Here is a 22,950-nt window from a genome sequence, read left to right as displayed (position 1 = left end):
TCAATTTAATGATCATATGGCGTATTATTCGTTTCAGAGGTAGAATTCAGTGATTCATCAGTTGCGTGTAACACGCAGGGCTCATTACATTAAATGCCTTTTTAATGCCCATCACCCAGTTATCCCAGCCCCCCACTCACCTCCCCTCCGTTTATTTCCTACAGTTAAGGGTCCCTTATGGTTTGTCTCCCTCTCTGATTTCATCTTACTTTATTTTTCTTACCCTTCCCCTATGTTCATTCTTAAGTTCTGCATATGAGGAAAATCATATTTGTCTTCCTCATGAAGGAATCTTGAAAGGAAAAGAAGCTGGTAAAACCAAAAAGAGAGGTCATGGTTGACAGTTCCGGGACCGTCTCAAAGGAACAGTGTCTTTATCAGAATGAGGTGACTGACTTTTTTGTGATGTCAGTGCTACTGCTGCTGCTTCCAAACGGATTTGACCTTCCAGCACGTCTAGGGTAGTTACGAGATAAGTCAAACAATGAGGCGAGAGTCTCTGGTAGCAAGTGAAATCTTTACCTCCTTCAGGTTCCACCACTGAAGGGAAATTCAAGAAAAGCTCCTGTCACTGTGAGCAGTGTGTTTAGGTAAACAGAACTTTGGCTCATCCTGTTCCGGAATGACCAGATCTGGAAAGACAGTGACACTCTGAAGAACTCTTTACCACAGAATCCAACCTACTGCACACTTCCTTGTGTTGCAAAGGGGAAGTGTTCCTCGTTATCACAGTGAAGGGTTATTGGCTATTGGCTATTGTTTGGGAATGTGCGAGTACACGCTTCGTAGGGTCACCTCACGTTACCTGAGCAGTTCCAGAGGTGGGTGTTGTTTGCCCTGCTTTACACGTGACACGCTGAAATGTTAAAAGGTCCACAGTCTGGTGGGGGTAACACGTAGCTAGAAGGGGCACGACCTAGATTAGGACCCAGCTACGTACATGACGTCAGAGTTCATCTGGTCAACCCCAGGTACTATGACACGCTCCCCCATTAGCTGCTTGTTATTCTTGCTCCTCCCCCAGCGTGATGACAAGGTACCATTATGTGATGTGTAAACATAGTTAGGAGCCCAGCTTGGTGTTTCCCTCGAGTACCGATAACAACCAGAAATGCATACAAATGTGTGGTGATGAGGGGCATTGCCTCAAATAATGTGTAAGACTCCTAGCCTCATCGGGGGAGTGTGCAAAAGAATGCGAATAATAGAGCAGCCATCTGGGAGAGAAGAGTGAGCTTCCTCCTGGCAGTTCTGCCCTGTGAGATAATCCAGTCTAATCCTGACTGATTATTTGTTCACTCGCCTGTGAGCTACCGTATTTCACACTCAGTTGTACCAAGTCTGTGTGCCACCATGGGGAAGCGTCCATGGTATCACCGTTTATTAGAAATGTATGTTCTCCAAGAGCCAACTCAGCACCAGTGTGAAAATGGCTGTCCTCTCAAAATGCCTCCACTTCCTCACTGGCCAGTCCCTCCTACTCCACTGGGGTCTGGCTTATTTCCACAGAACTCTCTGGAAACTTCCTTCAGGCAGCTCATAAACATTCTTCCTCTTGTGAAATCCCAGTGGCCATGGTTCGTCTAGTTTTTCCTGAGCCTCCCTTCAGACGTGTTAATAGTTCTTCTTTCTGAACTTTTCCTCTCTGGGTGTTACCTTTTTCTGGCTCTTTCTCCTCCTTCCTGACTGTGTTTCTCACAGCTTAATATGTAGACCTTACTGACTTTCTCTCCTTTCTCCCTAGAACTCATTCACAGACATAACCGGATTTCAGAGCAGAAGGCAAACTTAGTTTTAATCTAGTGAGCTTCCTTTTGCAGATGACTTCATCTCTGACTTCTCCACAGATGATGACTACTCATTCATTCATTCTTTTAGCAAATATTGCCGAGGGCTTCTGAAAACAAAGTGCCGTGAGGGAATATGACAGAGTTTGCAGGCTGGTAAAAGTGTTAGGATGTGCCCCGAAATAAGCACCATGCAAGGGTGACTGTGAAAAGTTTGAGAAAGCAGGAGTAAACTCAGAAACAGAATTATGGTGCTCAAGAGAGAGATGGATCCAGTGGAAGGAAAGGGATGGGATGGATGGAGCAGGAGCGGGGCAGAGGTGTGCAGTGGGGGCTTCATGGAAGAAGTGGTTTCTGCACTGGGTCCTTTCAGATTTGGCAGGGGAAGAGGAGGGCCAGAACAAAGGCAGGAGGAAGGGGTGACCCTGTGTGGCTTCATGGAAGCCCGAGCTGACTCCTCGGTGAGCCCGTGCTTGACGTCCACACTGGGGACCGGTGGGAGATGAGGTGGGGAAGGTAGCCAGATGGGCCAGTGGGGAGTACAAATTAAAAATTAAGTAAATAAATAAAAGTTAAAAATAAAAAGATAGAGCTGTTTTTCCTCCTTTGAATCTAGATGGGCTCCAGGACTGGTCTTGACCAGAAGTGACGTTCAGGGACTTACCAGGCCAGGTTTAAGAGGCCTGGCAGCTTCCATTTCCTTCCTCTTAGAATTCTCACTTTGTGGATACTCCTTCTTGGAGTTGTCCTAATTAACAGCTCCAGCTGAGCCCCCAGCGGCCAGCCAGCCCCAGCAGTCAGCCATCTGGGAGAGCCTCCTTGGATGTTCCAGCCCAGTCAAGCCCCTATGTGTCATCATCGGACGCCACATGGAGCTGAAGAACTTCTCAGCTGAGACTAGTGAACTCTCACACTTGCAAGAGATACTAAAATGGCTGATGTTTTTAGCTCTGACTCATGGCATGGTTTGGATATGCAGTATTACACAAGCAAAACAGCCACCCATCTGGCCACCTTCACTTGACCCTACTCCACCTAGAGTCAGAAAAAGAAACTCATTTCCTTTCTAGTGGCCGAGCCAGGAGGTAGGAGGCCCAGGAACTGCCTCCATCCGGTAGAAAGCCAACAGAAAAGAAAGAAGCTGACAAAAAACGCACAGATGGAGTCAAGGTGCTCAGGACAAGCGTACGTTCTGATTTGATTTGGCTTGAGATTGGCCTGCCCAGCCCGTCATGCCTCCTCTATGGAACCAGAAGACCTTCCCCCATTTACCTCAGCTAGCTCAAGTTGGGTTCATCATTCAAAACCAATAAACCCTGATTAAAATGCTGGCTTAGCATTTCTAGAAGGACTAATTCAACAATGGGTTTGACCACACGTGGCCCACAGCTGATCTTTAGTAAAGCAGAGTTTGCTTTCTCCTTTTCTCTTCCCCACCTACACCAGCACTCTGAAGATGACTCTGGTCGAAAGAGATTGAAAAAGGAACATGAAGTACATAAAATGTAAGGGTTTTCTTTTTACCCTCATCTACACTGTGGGCTGCTTGAAGATAGAGACTCTGCTTCACATTTGTATTTCTTGTGCCCAGAATAGGATGAAGCGTGGAAGGACTTTTAAAGTGTTTCCTGAAAGAGAAAGTGAATGAGAGGCCACATCTTCTAAGACCAGAGAGAAGGGTCTCAAGGGTTGTGTTAGGTTGAGGTAGAGAAGAGGAAAGTTGAGGGAAGTTACAATGGGATGATTTGGGTCCCTTTTGGCTTCCACACATTACCTCCCTCCACACATACACCCATGGTAGCCATAGGAGCAAGTCACAACACTGGCTGGATGATTGTTCTAGACAGTGTTCTCTGTCTTCTCCATCTTCCTTTCTTTCATTTTTTTAAAGATTTTATTTATTGGACAGAGATCACAAGTAGGCAGAGAGGCAGGCTCCACACCGAGCAGGGAGCCTGATGTGGGGCTCAATCCCAGCATCCTGGGATCATGACCTGAGCCAAAGGCAGAGGCTTTAACCCCCTGAGCCACCCAGGCGCCCCTTCTCCATCTTTCATCCCCACATGCTAGTGTCCCTCTCGCTTCCCAGGAGCCCTGTTCCACACTCACCTCAGGCCCCTCCAGACTCAGTGCCCTTCTTGACTCTTCTCCTAGGGACTCAGGTCTTAGATCTTCTTCTTCTTCTTCTTTTTTTTTATATTTTATTTATTTATTTGACAGACAGAGATCACAAGTAGTCAAAGAGGCAGGCAGAGAGAGAGGAGGATGCAGGCTCACTGCTGAGCAGAGAGCCCAATGTGGGGCTCGATCCCAGGACCCTGAGACCATGACCTGAGCAGAAGGCAGAGGCTTTAACCCACTGAGCCACCCAGGTGCCCCAGGTCTTAGATCTTCTGTATAACTTCTGGGTCCATCTACCGTTTTGAGTTGGGACTCCCCACCATCCCTTCTGCTCCTGGTCCCTTGGTTCACTGGGTAGTTCCTGGGGTGGGAAGTTAGTAAGCCTTCCTCAAAAGTGAGGTGTGTAGGTCTGTATGTTGGATGAGCTCCACCTTCTCAGATAACGAGGAATAGTTTTGACTAAATTGGTGTTCCTTAGGAGGTTGAATGGAATAGTGATCAAAGAGCATAAGCTTTATAATCAAATTGTTATGAATTCAAATCCCAGCTGTGCTTGGCCATCTGTTACTTCTGCAAATGTAATCGAATTACTTAATCTCTCTGAGTCCTGGTTCTGATTGTTCTGGAACTTAGAGCTAAAAAACAGAAATAGCATTCCCTACCTTTCAGGACTATCCCAAGAATTAGAATTAAAATATTTCAAGTGCCTTGCCTGTGGTAGGCATTCCCGTATTAGTAGCTCATGTTATTCTCGGGGGGAGGGGGGTTATAAATCTGGGCTGTGGAATGTCACAGGGAGCTTGAACTCCACCACATGGTCACTCTCTTGTTTAGAACCCATCAATGATAAATTGGATTTCATCAAAATTAAAAATGCCTCCTCTTTGAAAGACACTATTAGGAAAATAAAAAGGCAAATATTCCCAATACTTAGATGTGAAAAAGGATCTAAAGAACTCATATAACTCGTTACTAAGAAAACAATTTTAAAAGTGGGCAAAAGATCTGAACACGTTACAAAAATAGATATAGTCATGGTCATATGAAAAGAGGGTCAACATCTTTGGACATCAGAAAAATGTAAATTAAAACCGCAATGAGCCCCATTAGAATGAGTGACAATGCCAAGTGCTGACCAGGATTTGAAATAACCAGACCTCTCATACATTGCTGGTGGGAGTGTAAAATGGTGTAATCACTTTGGAAAATAGGCTGTTTCTTATAAAGTTAAAGATATATGCTTATCACATGATCTAGAAATTCCATTCCTAGAAGGAATGCAAACAAATGTCCATAAAAAGACTTCTACACTAATGTTCATAACAGCTTTATTCATCATAGCCCCAGACTGGAAACGACCCCAATTCTGTAAACATGCGGATGGAAAAACAAACTGCGGCATATTCATATAATGAAATCCTACTCCGCAACAAAACAGCATCGATCACTGATACAATAATATGGACAAATCTCAAAAACATTCGTCTAAGGGACAGGAGCCAGACACAAGAGAGTACAAACTGCGTGAATCCATTTATAAGAAAATCTAAAACAGACAAAACCATTCTGTAATAACAGAACATGGGTCAGTGGCTGCCTGAGTTGGTGATTGAAGGCGAAGGCGGGGGCCGGGGGGGCACTGATTACAAAGAGGCAAGAGAGAAGCATTTTGGATCAGTGAGAATTTTCTGTGTCTTGAGTATGGGGGAGGTCACACAAATGTACCTATTTGGGTTTTGGGTTTTGGTGTTTTTTAAAGACATTTTAAAAAAGTATATTTTATTTATTTACTTGACAAACAGGAGGAACAGCAGGCAGAGGGAGAAGTAGAAGCAGGCCCCATGCTGAGCAGGGAGCCAGCCGTGGGGCTCAATCCCAGGACCCTGGGATCATGACGGAGCCGAAGGCGGACACTTAACCAACTGAGCCACCCAGGTGCCCCCAAATGTATCTATTTGTAAAAACAAACATACAAAACCCAGGGAAATGGACACTTAATATGGGTACCTTTTACTGTATATAAAGTTGAATTTTTTATAGTTTAATTTAAAAGAGCAACTGCAGAAGAGAAAACCCGATTGTCAGCTGATTGCTCAATGATTGTATAAAAATTACTAAATGCTTTAAAAATTTAACTGCACTGAGATACCATTGTATACTCACATATGAAAAGTCTGACAATATTAAGAATTGGTGAGGGTGTAGGCCAATGCGGGAGTGCAAAGGAGAGCATCCACTTTGAAAGTTATTCCCTATTATCTAGAAAATTGGAAATGTGCCTACCCTACCGCCCAGCAATTGTGCCTCCATCTACATACCCCAAAGGAACTTGTTGGCACACCCACAAGAATATTCGGATTGGCTTCCTTTGCAATAATGCAAACTGTAGCTAAATTTAAATTAAAATTAACTAAAGACTGTGTAGAAAATAATGAAAATAAGTACAATGTAACTATAAGCTCAGGTTGAAATGGTTTTCTTGTTTTTAATTAGGAGGGAAAAAGGAAAAGATTTCCCCAAGGAAATAAAGAAAACCAGAAATTGTGACTGGTTGCTGTTCTCCCTCCAGGTAAATTACGCTCTCATGGGACAGTGCCTTATTTTTCTCCATTACAGTCCACCCTTGAACAACATGGGTTTGAACTGCGTGGGTCTGCTTTTTTTTTTTTTTTTTAAACAGATACCATACAGCACTGTAAATGTATTTCCTCTTTATGAATTTTTTAAAAAGATTTTATTTATTTATTTGACAAACAGAACACAAGTAGACAGAGAGCCAGGCAGAGGGAGAGGGAGAAACAGGCTCTCCGCTGAGCAGAGAGCCTGACGTGGGGCTCGACCCCAGGATCCTGGGATCATGACCTGAGCTGAAGGCAGTCGCTTAACCAACTGAGCCACCCAGGCGCCCCTGAAATTTTTTTTTTTTTTTTTAAAGAGAGAAAGAAATAGGGAGAGGGAGAGAGTGTGCAGGAGCAGGGCGAGGCGCAGAGGGAGAAGAGAATCTCAAGCAGGATCCACGCCTGCCAGAGCCCCACCTGAGGCGTATCTCACAACCCAGAGATCATGACCTGAGGTGAAATCAAGAATCAGGAGCTTAATCTGCTGAGCTACCCAGGCACCACCCCTTGGCGGTGGTGGGGGTCATAATAGAGTCGGGAATTTTCCACCGCTGGGTGGTGGGTGCCCCAACGCCTCCCTCACTCCCTTCCTTGTTCGAGGGTCACCTGTAATGAAGAGGGTGCCTGGGTTACAGTAAGAGTTCAGTACTTAGAAGTACTTTTAACTTGCCCAAAGTTGGGCATTCTGTCCTTGGGGCTTCCACAGCAGATTGCTCATAGCTCTGTTTCAGCATTTATTAAAGCACTGCCCTCACATAAGTTTTCCACATCACAGCAGTCCTTTAAAAACTATTATTTGTTTACCACTCAGAATGTGCTGGGCAACTGACATCATTTCATTTAATGTTCACAACAAATTTTTTGGATATTCCTAATCCCCAATTGAGGTTCATACAACAAATTCGTCACAAAGTCAGGATCTGGGGGGCGCCTGGGTGGCTCAGTGGTTAAAGCCTCTGCCTTTGGCTCAGGTCATGATCCCAGGGTTCTGGGATCGAGCCTCACATCGGGCTCTCTGCTCAGCAGGGAGCCTGCCTCCTCCTCCTCTCTCTCTCTGCCTGCCTCTGTGCCTACTTGTGATCTGTTAAATAAATAAAAATCTTTAAAAAAAAAAAAACAAACAAAAAAAACAAAGTCAGGATCTGGTTGCACATCTTCTACATTCAAAGACAGACTCTTTTTTTTTTTTTTTAAGACTTTTATTTATTTGACAGAGAGAGACCCCAAGTAGGCAGAGAGGCAAGCAGAGAGAGAAAGAGAAGGAAGCAGGCTCCCCGCCCAGCAGAGAGCTCGATGCGGGACTCCATCCCAGGACTCTGAGATCATAACCTGAACTGAAAGCAGAGGCTTAATCCACTGAGCCACCTAGGCAGCCCCAAAGACAGGCTCTTCTTAACCGAACAGGTTACTTTCAAAAAAAAGGACAAGGTTAGATTATCACCTTTATGTGCTCAGCTCCTAGCCTACCTCCTGGCACAGAACATCACAAACAAGTGACTCAGTTGGGTCCTATTTGTAAACTTTCCTGTAAACTGCAGAGAAACGGGCTAATTACAAGCCTGCAATCAACACAGAGAAAGAAATGCAGACTGGCAGTCTTTCTTTGACTCCCATCTCTATGGTTGGCATGTGACCACTCTACACTCTGGAGGACTCAACGAGCACAGCCGCTCCTTAGACTACGTTCGGCACGTGACCGGATGTTTCACTTGCTATTGGTTACTGCCGGCAAGGCCCGCCCAACCGCCTACTGTCAGCTCCTTTAAGTAGAAGCCAGAAGCTGCGCTTCATTCTTTCGGGGACTGTGACGCTGGAAGATTGAGGTGTGTTTGTGATGGGCTCTAGCGGGTTGGTGCGGGAGCCGAGTGGGTCGCTGGGGGTCCTGCAGTGATGACATTCCCAAAAAAAGCACGTGTTAGACTGCTGATACGGGTGATGCGAACAACAATCTGAGCCGGGCCTCCGGGGTTGCGGCGGGCGGGGCCTGGGCTTGCGGACGCAGCCCCACTAACCCACCCCTCTCGTTCTTGCAGGTTCTGGCCGGGCCGAGGCGTCGGATCTCCCTGTCCTCCCCTTCGACCTCTCCCCACAGCTCCTCAGTAAAATAATATGATGCCAGCGCCAGCGTTGGGTGTTCTTGTCGCGACGCGCTGCCTTTGAGCCCCCGCTGCGCCTGCGCGTGGCGCCGGGGGTCAGGCTGCAGCGCCAGAGTACTGCGCTTGCGCATAACTGGGGCCGCCTGGTTTCCCCGCCGGCGGCCCTTTTAACCGCGAGCTACAGAGCGGCACTCGGCTGCGGGGAGCTGGGAGGTTTTCCGCGGGGGGTTGCGACGACTCCAGCCTCAGTCTCGTAGCCGAGGATGAAGCGCCCTGGAGAGAGACGTCGGGGATCCTGTACAATTTGCTACTCAGTGCCCCGCACGTTCCTGACCGTGATCCTGGAGACGTGATTAACCGTGGCGTGGATGGCCTCTGAAAGGCGGGGGTTGCTAAATAAGCAGTATAAGAGCCCCGGTATACTTCACAGGAACCGGTTTCAGTCTTGATGCGGCATGAATTTGGAAACTAGCCTGGCTAAGGTGTAGCAGCAACACACTTAGGAAAACTATCATTTAGGGCCAACTGCGTCTTTGTATACTGTGCTGAGCATGGGATAAAGGCTTTGGGCAAATTAACCCAGTTAGCCTAAACAAGGTCGTTGTAAAGATCTATTTCATGCATTACTGGGCACATCAGGCACCCAAGTAAATGCAATGCACACTCCTTCTCAATCCAGATTGATGGTGATGTGCCATCTCTCATCCGGGTTTAGGTGAAAGGTCTATTCTGAGCACAAGGCAGCACTGTTGAAGGGCAAGGATGCACGAGGGCAGTGTTTAAACTACTTGGGCGTATCCTAAGTGCAGGGCGCTTTAAGTTAACAGGATTAACTAGGCTAATGAGGGTGTTAAGATGAGCGCAGAAACCAGACTGTCTCTTGGGTTCTTAAAATCCACGATGTTAGGGTGTGGTGAGGACCACCTTGCAATATTAGCCCATCTGGTGGTCACCCAGGAAATGGAAGCTACTTGGGCAGCTGAGTGCCCAAGTGACTTGTACACGCTGTTTATTCTCTATTATCCAAAATGGATTGAGTAGAAATAACTTGGATGCTTATCTAGTGTTTGACATTGAGATATTTATTTTGTGAAACAATGCAAGCGATTGTAAATCCCCACATACTATTTAAGTGCAATAGGGTAGTCATGTGTAATCTCTTTACACAGTAGTGCATCTAGTCCTCTGCCTTTAGTTATTGCACAAGAATTATAGACCAGTGAACAAGACATGCGGACTGACAGGCAAATCGGCCTACACACTGAGAAATTAGAACAGTACACCAACTGGAATGATCAAATAATTTAAGTCAAATGTTTTAATGGTGCAATTAAAGTAATCAAGGATTCAAATATATTATTTCAATATATTAATTTCTTTAAAGTCATGTTCAGGCAAGGTGCTGTTTAAAAAACCACTATTAGCTTTGTCCACAGATGTAAGTTATCAAAAGTTACCCACGGTAGTTTTGATGTTGAATGCAGCTTTTTAAACAATAAAAAGTTGTGTTTTAAGAGTACTTCTCAAAGCAAATTATACAACTAGGGAGCCCCCAAACTTGTAAACTAAAGATTTCTGACACAAATGCACCAATAAGGTTGGCAACATTAAAGAAAGGTCACATGGATTTTTAGATAATGTAGTGTTTAATGTTGAGCAAACTTGGTCTTGACTCTCAAAGGTGACAGTTTTGGCTGTCAGAAGAGGAAACTGCCCACAACCTCAAAATACCCTAAACCAGTCAGATTAACAAAGCATGTAGATGCCTATATAAAGCACAGAGCACATAGGAGGTGCCTGATAGAAAGATGTGGATCTGGCTCTACCCCGACCCCAATCCACTCATTATGTGCAGTATTTGACATTTTCACATATGCTCATGTCTCAGGAAAATTTGGGATTAGTTAAAACCAGGTGATTGTATCTCATTGGTAGAAGGCTTGGGATGGTTTGATCTCATGGCTTTGCCTAATGTTCACATAAATCCCACTGTCCCCACCCCTGTCGATCGTATGTTAGTGTGTATGTGTTCTATGGCTACTTGCTTCCAAAATGCACAATATGAAAAAAAGTTGCTATGCGTATCTCTTTATCATCAACGAAATGGTTCACAAAATTCCACTCCCCACCCTCCACATGTTCCTGAATTGACATTCTCAGGGGGGAAGGAGGGCTACATCACCCACAAGATGCAGAAGTGAGAAAACGTTCCATTGTGCACTGGCTGCCTGAGGAAAAGCTTTGAAGTTGAGGCAAAGGGAAAGCCTTCCAGTTGTACAGCTTTGCTTTTACTGTGCTCTGGCTGCCACAAAAACTGGTAGACTCAAAAAAGCCATGGATTGAGTCATCTGTAGCCTCTGGGTCCACTGTGGTGATTGTCCCACAGTCCCCTTGGCTGAGTCTAAGCTTTGCAGCCGGCAACCCGGACACCAGTTCCCAGATGCGTGGAATGATACCTCGCAGTGGAATGGGCACCAGCAGGCAGAGGGCAGAAGCTGTGGCACGAGGAGAGGCCAGTGCTACAGCACGGATGGCAGCCGAGAACCCCACACCTTGAGCTAGGTCTCCTAATGCTGGGAAGGTCAGATCTTCACCCATCACAGCTGATCAGCAGCCTCCACAAGTGGGTCCTTGAGGAGGCAGGAAGCGGAGCGAGGGTCCATGGCCGAGTGCATTATAGGGATATAGACATCATCCATGTTTGGCATGACAAAAACTTTCTGTAGAAAGAAATAGCCACGTGGAAGAATGCTTGCTTTAATCAGGGTGTCACCCTATTCTGTTCTGATCATTTTAAGATTTGGAGAAGTTTTAGAAGTACACATGAAACAACTTTCCGTGCACATTCTAAACTAGTTTCTCTGCCACATTTAAAGAGTCGAATCACATCAGCACATGAACTCAAGAACTCAGCTCTGGGGCAGAAGCAGCCTTTGGTTTCATGTACATACGATAAAATTACTCATGAATTCATAAATAACACCATTACTTTAAGAGAATCGGCTTCAGGGACTTTTAGTATTTCCAAATTGCTATGTCCAGAACACAAATCCCAAGTGAATTTATTCATTTAAATCTTAGCAACAAAATGTAAGATCATTTTTTTCACCCAGAACCAGACAAAGCTATAAATGAAAGAAATCCTACTTTATAATGAACATAAGAAAAACAAGCAGTGATTGATAGTAATGGTGCTTTGCCTACCCTGTTTATAAACTAATTTTACGCAAGTGAATTTTGGCAATACGTTCCGTCTCCAGGAACACCCCTCTTACAAAAGCATACACAAAGCAAAAAAAAAAAAGATGGCTATGGGAGGTTGTAGCAATTACCCATCAACTTCCCACCTTGCCTCAAAAATACCAGATGCCAGGATGCCTGGGTGGCTCAGTCAATTGAGGATCTGACTCTTGATTTCAACTGAGGTCATGATCTCACAGTCATGAGATAGAGCCTCGAGCTGGGCTTTGCAATGGGCTTTGCACTCTGGAGGGAGTCTGGTTGAGATTCTCTCCCTCTCCCTTTGCACCTCCTCACACTCTCTCTCTAAAATAAATAAATATTAAAACAAAACACAACACCCAGGTGCCAACCTCCACCCCTTGTCCTTTCTTTGTGCTCCTTGTACCCCAATATCCCTGAAAGAGATAACCCACTCTAATGCCTATTGTAGGATCTAGGGAAAAGGAAAAAAACTAAAGATTTTCTTTCCCCTCACTAGGTTCAAAGTACTTTTCCACTTGGTGATATTGCTAAGCTTTCCAGAAACTGGTTTTCGGTTAACATTCGTCCATATCTTTTAAATATGAATTTAAGTTTTTAAAGGCAAGAGCTCAAGATATACCCCTGCAAAATTAGGGGTCTCCTTCAAAAGGTGAAACTCATTTACAAAGTAAATTGTTTGCCAATTCATGACACCTTAAAAGACAACCGTGCCTCGAATTCCTGATAGTTGATCCCAGGGCCTTGGCTACACCACTATTTGCTTGGGCGGCAGAAAGCGGAAACCAGGCTTGGAGAATGAGCTCTGGCTTAGCGAACCCACCTTTGGGGCTTCCTCTGAACAACTTAATGGGGTTCTATGGCTAGGGCTCGGGGTTTCTGAGACTGTACCTGAAGTGGTATGCCAGTTTGGTCATGACGGGTACTTTCCTGGGATGAGGGCCCATAGCTTTCATTAGATTCTCAAAAGCAGATCCTGACCCGGATGGACCTCAGAACCTCTGTTCTGCCCTGAGCTTTGAGACTCTGGTGACACGCACACCAGGTGACACCACACGTTTACCTGAAACTCTTGTTCCAGTTTCTTCTCTATCCAGTCTGTCACATGAACTAAAGTCACTTCTCTCTCTCCAAGTTTTGGCCGAGCTTTCAGCTCTACATATGGTGGCTTCCGGAAACCGTACCTTTTGAAGAAGACAAGTAGTAAACAACTACATTTAGATTCAAAGAGAGGAAGTAGACAAGTACCGACCCCCAACACTGTTCATTTACCCAGGGCTATCTGCCTATCTAAATGTTCTCTTCTGTGAAAATCCCCTCTGAAATGATTCAAGGCAGCAAACAGGAATCGTGAGCTCCCACATCCCTCGACCATGTGTAAGGCTGTGATGATTCGAGAACAGTTCTGACAAGCTGGGAAATTTAGGAAGCACTACTGGAAAAGTCTGACCTGGGCATTATTTTCTGTTTGGTTTTTTGTTGTTGTTGTTGTTGTTTTTCCTGAAACAGCAAAGATCTTTGTTTCTATTTTAATAAAGGTAGTATATATACATTGCAAACCCCAAAATATACATGTGTACAAAGGAGAATGTGAAAGATACTGCCTCTCTCTGAATCTCACCCCCAAGACAGGACCAGGGTCAACTTCCCCCACACTCCTAACATGCATATGTAAACAGAGAACATTCTGTAACCTGCTTTTTCATCCCATCCCCCACAGCATGCTTATTAAGGCTTCCCAGTAGAGCAGACTGGCATTCAGAACTGTTGGCAAAGGATCCAGACATGAGACTGTGTGCTATCAAACTACCTAAAAACTTCCATTTGTCATGGATCAATGTTCTAAAAATTACAACAAAAATGTCAAATTGCTACAAGCATTTCTAAACACCCCCAAGATCTATACTTAACTTTATGGATTCATAATAAAGGCACTGGGTAGTAGGACCCCAGAAGCCTTTAATTTTGTCTTCCACTAAGCAGTGGCACCTGTAACTAATACATCTTAAAGCGCGAAAGTGAAGAAATGTGTCAACTCTTACTATTAAAAAAATATTTTTTGTTAGGTTTGGAAGACTATACAGTAAGATATTAATAATGGTTATTTGTGGGTGGTAAGATGAGAGGCTTTTTTTCCCCTCCACTTTTTTCATTTGTTCCCAATCATTTTTTGTTTCCAATGAAAATACTACCCTCGAAAAATAAAATCTAAAAAGGCATTTTAAAGTTTTTACTGGGAAGCACTGGTATCATCTTCAAATGGTTAGTCGACTGAAAAACTGTCTTCTGATCATTCTCATAAACCCTTCTGAATGCCAGGGATATGTACCAGCATGACAGTTTCAACTCTAGGATAGAGCAGAGCTATCTTTTTTATGCCAACATAGTTTCTGGTACAACGAAGTCTCCTGCAATCACTGTATACATTTATTATATACATTTTAAAGGATCTCGAATGTCAATTTTAAACTGCAGTTCACAGACAGGGATTTTCTTCTGCTGGACCCATGAATAATAGGTTCTTTCAGTGGTTCTCAATCCTGGCTTAGTGCCCCATGCCCTGGATCCTGGGGGCTGGGTAAATCTTTGTTTTTAACAAGTCTGCAGTTGACTGTGATGTACAGATAGGGTTGAGAACCACTGGTTCATTCGATGACAACTCCTTGGTTAGACCGCCTACCACAATTACCAAGTGCAGAGGCTCTGCCTCCTTAACACGGAGGTCTAACGCAGGGAGTCTTCCCTAAGCATCTCGGGCTCTACTGAATGCATAAGCGGGTAACAGTGGTACCCATCTCCGCGGGATGCTGGGAGGACTGACGGCGAAGCAGCGACACCCCAGGCCAGGCAGAGAATAAGAGCTCTACAGATGGCGGCTGTTCTAACTGGTGGAAAGAGCTGGCTTCCAAGGGGAGGAAGACCAAGAAGAGAAACATGTGAAGGGAAGCTTTCAATGGGAATCAACCATTCACAGAAGAAAGCAGAACTGGATTTGCAATGGACATTAAGGTTCCATGATGAACATCTGAGAGTGCTTCTGCCCAGGAGTGGGCGCTTTCCATCATTTTGGGGTGGGGGGAGGCAGGCGGGATATGTAGGGTCACGTGACCGGCAGTACGCACCATATTCGGTCAGTCGGCGGAGGTGGAATGTTGACTGCCAGGGTTCCTCTGCATTCCTGCACCTCCACGGTTAGCAGCAGCGGTGTGTTGGAGACTTCTTCAATCTTCTTCTTAATGAATTCTGTCTCTGTTGCTTTTTGGAAGTATTTTGACTTGGTAATTTTATCGACAAACCTCATGATCTTACTTGTTCGATGACCTCCAACATACCTTTAAATGAGGGACACAGACAGGTGTTAAAATAAACTTTGCCCTCTCTCCCCACCCAACCCTGTGGCTCTGCATTCACCTCACTTCAGACAGGAGTTTCTCAACCGAAGCGTCACCCACATTTTGGACTGGCTAAGTCTTTGTTCTCGGGGCTGTTCTGGGCACTGTAAGTGGCTTAGCCACATCCCTGGCCTCAACCTTCTAGACCTCAACAGCATGCTTCCCTAGTCATGATAGTAAGAAATGTCTCCAGACATCGCTTGAGGTCCACTGGGGGCAAAATAACCTCCAGCTGAGGAACTACTACATTAGAGAAGCCGCAGAGAGTGGACAGAGTCCACGTCATGACCAACGGAGAGACAGAGTTCTCCCAGCGCAGAGAAGGCATCTCACCTGTCCTCCTACTCCCTCCTCCTCTTACTACTACACCTACTATGACTGATTATAAATCCTGCGTCCTGTTAGAGAAACCGCCCCATCTCTACACATCAAATAAGAAATTATGCTGCAACGATAGGGACATAAAATCCGGCAGTTAACTGACTGCCTTTATTTATTTATTTTATTATTATTATTTTTTAAAGATTTTATTTATTTATTTATTTATTTATTTATTTATTTATTTATTTGACAGACAGAGATCCCAAGTAGGCAGAGAGGCAGACAGAGAAAGCGGGGGAGTAGGCTTCCTGCCGAGCAGAGAGCCTGATGCGGGGCTCAATCCCAGGACCCTGTGATCATGACCTGAGCCGAAGGCAGAGGCTTAACCCACTGAGCCACCCAGGCACCCCTTGACTGCCTTTTAGGCGATGTTATTATCAACTCTAAGTGGCAACTACTTTTCAAAGGGCTTAGAACTCCTTTCTAAAGAAAACTACCCATCAAGCTGGCACGCCAGCAGGCCAAGAAAGCAAGCTTTTCTATCAGGTCCTAGCTACATACGACTTCCTTCAGAAGAGAGGATATTTGCTTTTAACAATCCTCCAGAGTTTCAGAGTGTCAGGCACAGTATGTGTGTATAGGGAAAAGCAGTCATTCTTAGGAAGGTGAAGAGGGTAGGTTTTAAATAACATATACAAACTTTAGTATCAACTCCTCAAATGTCCACACTCTCTCCATCTTCTGTTGGATTTCAAAAGCGAACAGGCTGCTCTTTTCTTACTAAGTGCTTCTCAATCTCTGGTGTCTTTATAATCTTCGTTTCTTCAACTCACTTTAAATAACAAAAAGCTCCTTATGGAGAAGCTGTGTAAGCGCTCCAATTATTCCATAATCCAAGTAACAGGCAATGAAGTTCATGATCCAAAAGATCAGCTAAGTGACCCACATCTTCGAACTACACCAAAGAAATCCCCCCAGTGTTCCGGTCTTGCAGGAAGGCGCCGGCAGCGCCAACAGAAACACCACCAGACCAAGGGGGCGCAGTGCCCTCTGCCGACACCAGGGGGAGGTGTTGCATAAGCTGTGCCCCTGGCCGCAAGCAGGCCTTTCACTTCTGTACTCCTCATTTTCTTACATGCAAGGGATGAATTACTCAATTCTAATGATACAGTATATGCTAATATATTAATTATAATACAAAATATGCTAATAACACAATATACAATATATGCTAATTATTTTAATTAGCTATTAATACAATATATGCTAACTAACTTGAATTTAAGTAACATCTTTAGAAAATACTAGTTTTCTTCAATGGCCTGGGAAAGCCGTTCTGATGGGGGAACCTTCTCAGCTCAGGAAAGCTATTCAGGTGTTTTTGCTGTGGGGCCCGGGGTTGGAAGCCACTTTGGGTTCTTAATGCAAAAACCGTTCGCTCAACGTGAAGGAGTAAGAAAGATTACTGCGAAGAGGGGGAAAGCTCACTCCTGACTTGGCACCTTGACCTGTGGAGACCCTGGAAACTGGATCCACTCACCCTTCGGCCCCTGGGAGAAGGGGTTTGTCTCCTGCGTTGGGCTCTGGAGCGTCGTCTTCCTCTGAGGAGCCAGCACTGGAGGACTCCTCCTCGCTGTCCGCCAGACAGTACGCCCTGGGCCTGCAACTGATGAAGGCAGAGTCACTACCGTAGCCTGCCCATGGGGCTCTGCTTCGACAGAGAACACACATGCCCCACCGCAAACGTGTCCTCACTCTCCCCACCCGATCCAGAAAAGACGAGGCCCAATCCAAGAGCCTTGGGATTGGTCAGGCTACCCGGGAGACTCTTCAGCACCAAGTCCCCCGAGAGCAGCACGCAGGACTTGGGCCTCAGGAGTTCCATCTTGCGCATGCGTCAGGACAGGTGGGGGTGTGACACAGAATGCAGTGACCTCATCAGCAGCGCGCAGGAGCCAAGTGGGAGGGAGAATGGAAAGAACGATGATTGCAGTGGGGAGGTGACAGCTTATGTTGGTGACATGACCTCCTCTCACTCATGACAGGGATGTTAGGCAAGTCCCTTGACTCTAGCTCAGCTCCATAACTATGATGCTTCCTTCATCGCCTCCAGATTCGTTTGACTCAAGACTCCTTTCTAGTGAAACTACGTAGCCTACCCCATACCTGCCTTAGCTCCTAAAGGCCATAGAAAAAGTGACAAATCTCAACAATCACAAGAGACAAATCTCAAGGGACTCTGGGAAGCAACTGATGGGAGAACCCTGGAAGTTTCCTGGAGAAATACAAATTAAAAAACCATTTTAAAAATAAAGTAATATGAAGCCTCACCAAGGAGCAAAGTCCTTCATTAATCCTTCCAGGTTGGATACTCAGCATCCAGAGGCAGGGGGGTTACTAGACCCCCAGCAGGGGCAAGTGCCCCTCTATGGCATAGGGCGGGGTTCCTGGCTGAGCTTTGGTCCCATGAAAGGCAGTTCCCTCCCTGGATGGCGGCTTTGCTTCAGAGAAGCAGAGAGGCTGGGTCCATCTCTGAGGTTCAGACACTTAACTGGGATGAAGTGAACAAGGGACAGATCAGTCTTTGAACACTACTAAGTAACCAAATGGTCACAAAGCAGAGGCAAGGCCTCGTATTTTTGATCAGGACAAAATTACCGGGATAGGAGAAGGCAGTGGGGCTTAGATGCTATCCCTACAGGTGCAATCCTTTTTGGGGTCTTCCTCTGATGCTCACAGCAGGGGGGCGGGGGGAGGCAGCCATCTCTTGGCCAATGGGGACCAAGGGCACCCAAGGGCAGAGTACACACATGAGTGCAGACCTGAAGGGCCAGCAGAGGCCCCAGCCCTGGAAGGGTGGGGCTGAAGTCCTCACCCCTGAACAGGAGCCGGGCTGTAAGAAGACCTCGCAAGTGTCCTCCCTGGCAGGACACCCGGCTCCTCCCCAAGCCCAGCTCGGAAACACAAGAGCCAGCTGTTTCAGCCAACAGGCTTGAGCATACAGTTAAAGGGAAGCTCCCCCTGCAGATAGGAAAGCCTCCTGTCCCTGGCCAAGCGGACAGGACCGGACTGACTCCGCCTCCTTCCATCAGCGTCTGGGCTAGTCCGGGAATGCTTATGGGCGCCCGTTGCTCACAAAGCCATGGCAGAGCTTCCCATGGTCAGGCGGCCCTCACAGAGATCTTCTTTTATATAAAATGTGCATAGCAAAATAGTATTCCCAAGAAAGCCCAAGCTGGGGGTTGGCCTGAGGAAAGTCAGGGAGGCAAATCCCCGAGGGTCACACGGCCACCTGAGACGTCTGTTTTGCTCGGCCAGCAGCACAGCGCCCGGGCTCCCTGGCTCACAGACCCAGCGCTAGCAGGCGAGGCGTCTGTGTCCTCATGGCTCAGGAAGCTGTTCCTCAGCCGCGCAGCACAGAAAGCTGCCTTGCGATCTGGGGCTGCGGTGAGACCCTCTGAGCCCCCAGCCCCTCCTGTCCCCACTGGTACTTGTCATCTGGCAGCCCCCAGGCCTGAAGCAGAAGATGCCAAAGGCTGAGCACTGCAAAGAGCTCTCAGGTTCCCAAATTAACCCTCTGCAGACCAGAGAACAGGAAACATTCTGTGGCTTGAAGTTAGTCACTGAGACAACACCCTATCAGTTAAAGTAGACCGGGTGACATCAAATTGTGATTTTGAACAAACGGTACCTCTACATGGCACCAGATACTTAAATCCTTAAATGGTACCTCTGCATGGCACCAGCTAATTAAATGTGTCACTCTGTGTTTGACAGATAGTTTTGTAACTGAATGTGCATTTAATGATCTCATGATGACAACATGAGCTTCAGAGAAAGATACACTGCATGTTCCTGTATAAGAACGCTATAACGTAATAAGCCTCATTTTAAAATATGCATCTCAGAATCCAGATGAGTATGATATCCTTTCAAAAAGCCACCTTAAAGGGCTAATTCTAGTTTTGCTGCCGCTGCTAAAAATCTTTTTGGACATGTGCTTAGAATCAGACACATAAGGAAAAGTGAATTATTGTATCACTGATGCTCTATCTTGGACAGACCATTTTATTTCTTGGTCTCATAATCACCATTGCCTCTGAACAACTAGCAATTTCTCCAGGATCCAAAGCAGGATGATTTGCTGATGCTCAAAATAGTTAAAAGAATGTCACAGACTCGAGAGACAGTTCTAAAAGGCAGCTCCAAAAAATACTGTAAGTGAAGGATGAGACAGCCCAGCGAGGTGGCCACCATACATGTGGCCCAGGCACGCACGTGTGCACACCCACAGAGAAAGGCCGGGTCATGGGGTGGGCTGTAGGCACCTGGCTCCCCAAAACCAGGAGCTTCGGGATAGTGGTGGTTTGGGATATACTGTGGACTAGTGACCCAATATGGAGGTGGCAGGGGCACCCCTGTGGGGACTGGCTCGCTGGAACCAGTCCAGCGGGGCTTCCCGCAGGGTGAGCAGCATCTTCTAGAGAAACACCCCTGCCCCCAGGGCACAATCACTTGGGACACTTGAAGGGGGACTGAGAAAAAGCCGTGAGACAAAGCAGAGGCCCTGGCACAGGCTACTCTTCGGAGAGATACACTGTTAAGGAAAATGTATACCACATTGCTCTCTCCCTGGTATTTCGACTCAGGGCGTTTCCAATACGCTCAGGACTGAGGAAGTGAAGGCGTGGATTCTAGAATCACTTCTGGGATTATTGGATTCTTAGTCATGGATGGGCTTTCAGAGGCTCTCAATACTCCCAGAAATTGTGAACCCAAAAGGTATATGCACAGGCATTTTCAGGGAGAAGGAGCTCTTGGATTCCCAAAGGGGTCCTTTATGTTAAAAAAAACCAAAAAAACAAAATTAACAGTCCATTTTTCCAGGCCTTTTTTTCCCCAAATGAAGTACTTTTGGAATGGCTCTTTTCCTTACTTTTAAAATTAAATGACAGCCGATTACCCATTAACATATAAGGTAACACCCTCATAGGAAGAAGCAAGATATTTTATACCAGACTCCACCAGAAAAAAAAAAAATGGTACTTCAGAAGTATACTACAAAAATCATACTACCATATTCCCAAAGCAGAGGATTTTTTTTTTTCCCATGCAGTCTGGAGAAACACTGCTTGCTCAGAAACCTATTTCTCCTCTAATCAGCCAAGGTTTATGAACTTGAAATTATGCCAAGAGAGCCATGTGAGTAAGGGTGAACGTGGAACGCCTACATGGCCAGGATCTCAGGGACCTAGCTGTGTCGGGGCCCCACCTGCTGCCCAAGACGCCCCTTACCAATGGTGCTGGCACAGGGCTGTCTCCAGAATGGACTCCTGACTGAAGTATGCTCTGTCCCTGGCAGTGCAGTGGGGGCGTCCAGACACAGGAAACTTAGTCTGATTAGAGACCTAGATCAAAACCCCAGCAACTCAGATCAGGGAAGTTGGCAAGACTTTCCCTCCCAGGAAAGCCTCTTATAGACTCTGACCTCAATCCTCTTAGGTCTACACACTAAGCCTTTCTGTCCAGGAACATGATGAAAGGACAAGCTTCCTAGTGGCGTCACATGGGACCAAAACAAGACTCAGCACCTACAGGGTATGAAATGCTACACGGAGAGTTGATAAACACCACTCACCAGAAAATACAATCCACAGATTGCCGAATCCAAACACATTTTAACAAATAGCAGAAAAATGAAAGGAAAATAGCACAGATACAGGTTAGATTGCATACAGGTGGGGAAATTCTCTAATTATTTCATTAAATCAGAATAATCTAAGTAAAAGCACATACTCAAATGTATGAGCCCCCCCATCTGCTGTGACCGCATGTATGAATATACGCATTAGTCAGCATCGTAACTAAGCAAAAATCTAAGAGTGTGTGTGTCTTTTATCTAGACCTTGAGAAGGTGGCTCCTTGTGGGGTTTTCCTGTCAATGTACTGTTAATTCCATGCCAAAGGGATAAAAATGTGAGAAGCAGATCCTACTCAGCATTTTTAGTTTGGTCAAAACAATACCATAATTTAAATTTGTGATCAGAGGCAGTCATTTTAAGGTACATGGGAATGTAAAGTCCCAGCTTACCCATTCTAGGCATCTAAGGGGGAAAAAACTAACCTTCATTAACTATCTCACGAATTTGAAATATTCACCAAATCAGACAAACTCTGGGCATCAGAATTAAGACCTTCTACAAAGAGAAGAATTCACTACTAGGCAAATCAATATTGTATTATTTAAGGAAAATACATCTCAAAACACTTTAGGAGCACCGTGTCAGCTGCAAAATTAATTGTCTTATTAGAAATAATTCAGACTCTGTGATTAAAGCAGATAGACCCCCTAAGGCCCTTAGTGTTGCCCACACAATGCTGTCTGGGGCTGCAAGTTGAAGGAGAAGTTTCTGGATGATGATTCTCTTCACAGAGCATTTTACTGTGCAGATGAGCCTGCCCTACAGGTCTGGGTCAGTGATGCTTTCTGGGTAATTGATGCTGTGCGCTCCACCGGCAACACCGAGGTCACAAGGCGCTGAGCAGAGGTGGGGATGAAAACAGGGAATAATCCCCTGAAATCCTCTCTGGTCCGGAAGCACTTGCCCGGAAACTCACTCATCATCTAAGGCTACAACACATCTAAGCTGTTTCTCAAAGACTAGAGGGAGAGGTTGGTTCCCCAGGGTTGGATTAGTAAATTCATACGGCCCCTTACCCTTCTTTGCCAATTTCTCCAACCTTCAGGGCTTCAACAAGAGGCTCTTTACCTAGTTTGGTCAAATTCATTTTGGTCTCGAGAGTCATCAGAAAGGACCCATTGTAGGACATTTCCAAATCGATCCAGAGTCCTGGAGAAATGGTGAAAAAACAGAAGTTTTTTTTTCACCCCAGAAAAACATGACTATAGATGACAGTATAAAAATATGTATTTTAAAGTATCGAAGTAGGTATCACATTGAAAATCTGTAGATTTATATCGCCTGACTACCCATGCGTGCAAGAGGAGGTCCTCCTGGAAAGGGTTCAAGCGATTGTTAACTTGCCAACACGTGAATATCCATTAAAACGGGGAGCTCAGTGCACCTGTGAGTGCTGGAGGCGTCCTGTTCTCTGGGTTCATTCTCACATGTAGTAGGAAAATACAATCCCACTTAGGAGGATGGCTTGACCCAGGGCAAAGCCAGGACAAGGCCTGCTGATTCCCAGCCAGTTATGAGGCAGAAGAGAGGTGCAGAGACCTCACTGAATGCTGGGCTATTCTTTAAAGATGCGTGTGAGAACCACTGCCTTCAAATGATCTCATGGTGGGGGAATGGGGCACAGGAAATGCTTCAGACTGAGCTCAGGATGATAAGGAGAGGGACAAACATCGTTAGCACCCTTTTCTTTC

The 22,950-nt window shown here is 45.7% G+C and overlaps 1 protein-coding gene, 1 long non-coding RNA gene and 2 other non-coding genes across 7 annotated transcripts in view; 3 read left to right on the top strand and 1 right to left on the bottom strand.

Annotated features, from left to right (window-relative positions):
• The first annotated feature begins 7,916 nt into the window (after positions 1-7,916).
• On the top strand, positions 7,917-8,645 carry LOC125086984 (uncharacterized). The gene is made up of 2 exons (XR_007123324.1): positions 7,917-8,391; positions 8,560-8,645. It is a non-coding gene; the product is annotated as an uncharacterized LOC125086984 (long non-coding RNA).
• Positions 8,411-8,481, top strand: LOC125088249 (small nucleolar RNA SNORD104). The gene has a single exon (XR_007123646.1). It is a non-coding gene; the product is annotated as a small nucleolar RNA SNORD104 (small nucleolar RNA).
• A 28-nt stretch (positions 8,646-8,673) lies between the features above and the next one.
• Positions 8,674-8,808, top strand: LOC125088263 (small nucleolar RNA SNORA76). Its single transcript, XR_007123659.1, has one exon. It is a non-coding gene; the product is annotated as a small nucleolar RNA SNORA76 (small nucleolar RNA).
• An 875-nt stretch (positions 8,809-9,683) lies between these two features.
• The window catches only part of TEX2 (testis expressed 2), a 105,212-nt gene continuing 91,945 nt past the window's right edge, over positions 9,684-22,950 (bottom strand). For 3 of the 4 annotated variants that reach the window (XM_047706754.1, XM_047706753.1, XM_047706752.1), the window contains 5 exons: positions 22,276-22,408; positions 17,098-17,223; positions 14,967-15,176; positions 12,908-13,028; positions 9,684-11,342 (listed from right to left, as the gene is read on the bottom strand). In XM_047706754.1, coding sequence (XP_047562710.1) covers positions 11,220-11,342; positions 12,908-13,028; positions 14,967-15,176; positions 17,098-17,223; positions 22,276-22,408 — 713 coding nt within the window. In that variant the 3' untranslated portion in view covers positions 9,684-11,219. The remainder of the gene's footprint in view (positions 11,343-12,907; positions 13,029-14,966; positions 15,177-17,097; positions 17,224-22,275; positions 22,409-22,950) is intronic. The other variant, XM_047706756.1, reaches the window with a different exon arrangement.

Source organism: Lutra lutra, chromosome 16 (assembly GCF_902655055.1).
Source record: "Lutra lutra chromosome 16, mLutLut1.2, whole genome shotgun sequence".
Classification (NCBI taxonomy): domain Eukaryota; kingdom Metazoa; phylum Chordata; class Mammalia; order Carnivora; family Mustelidae; genus Lutra; species Lutra lutra.
The sequence above is the reverse complement of the archived record's forward strand: the minus strand, read 5'-3'. Positions and strand labels throughout refer to the sequence as shown.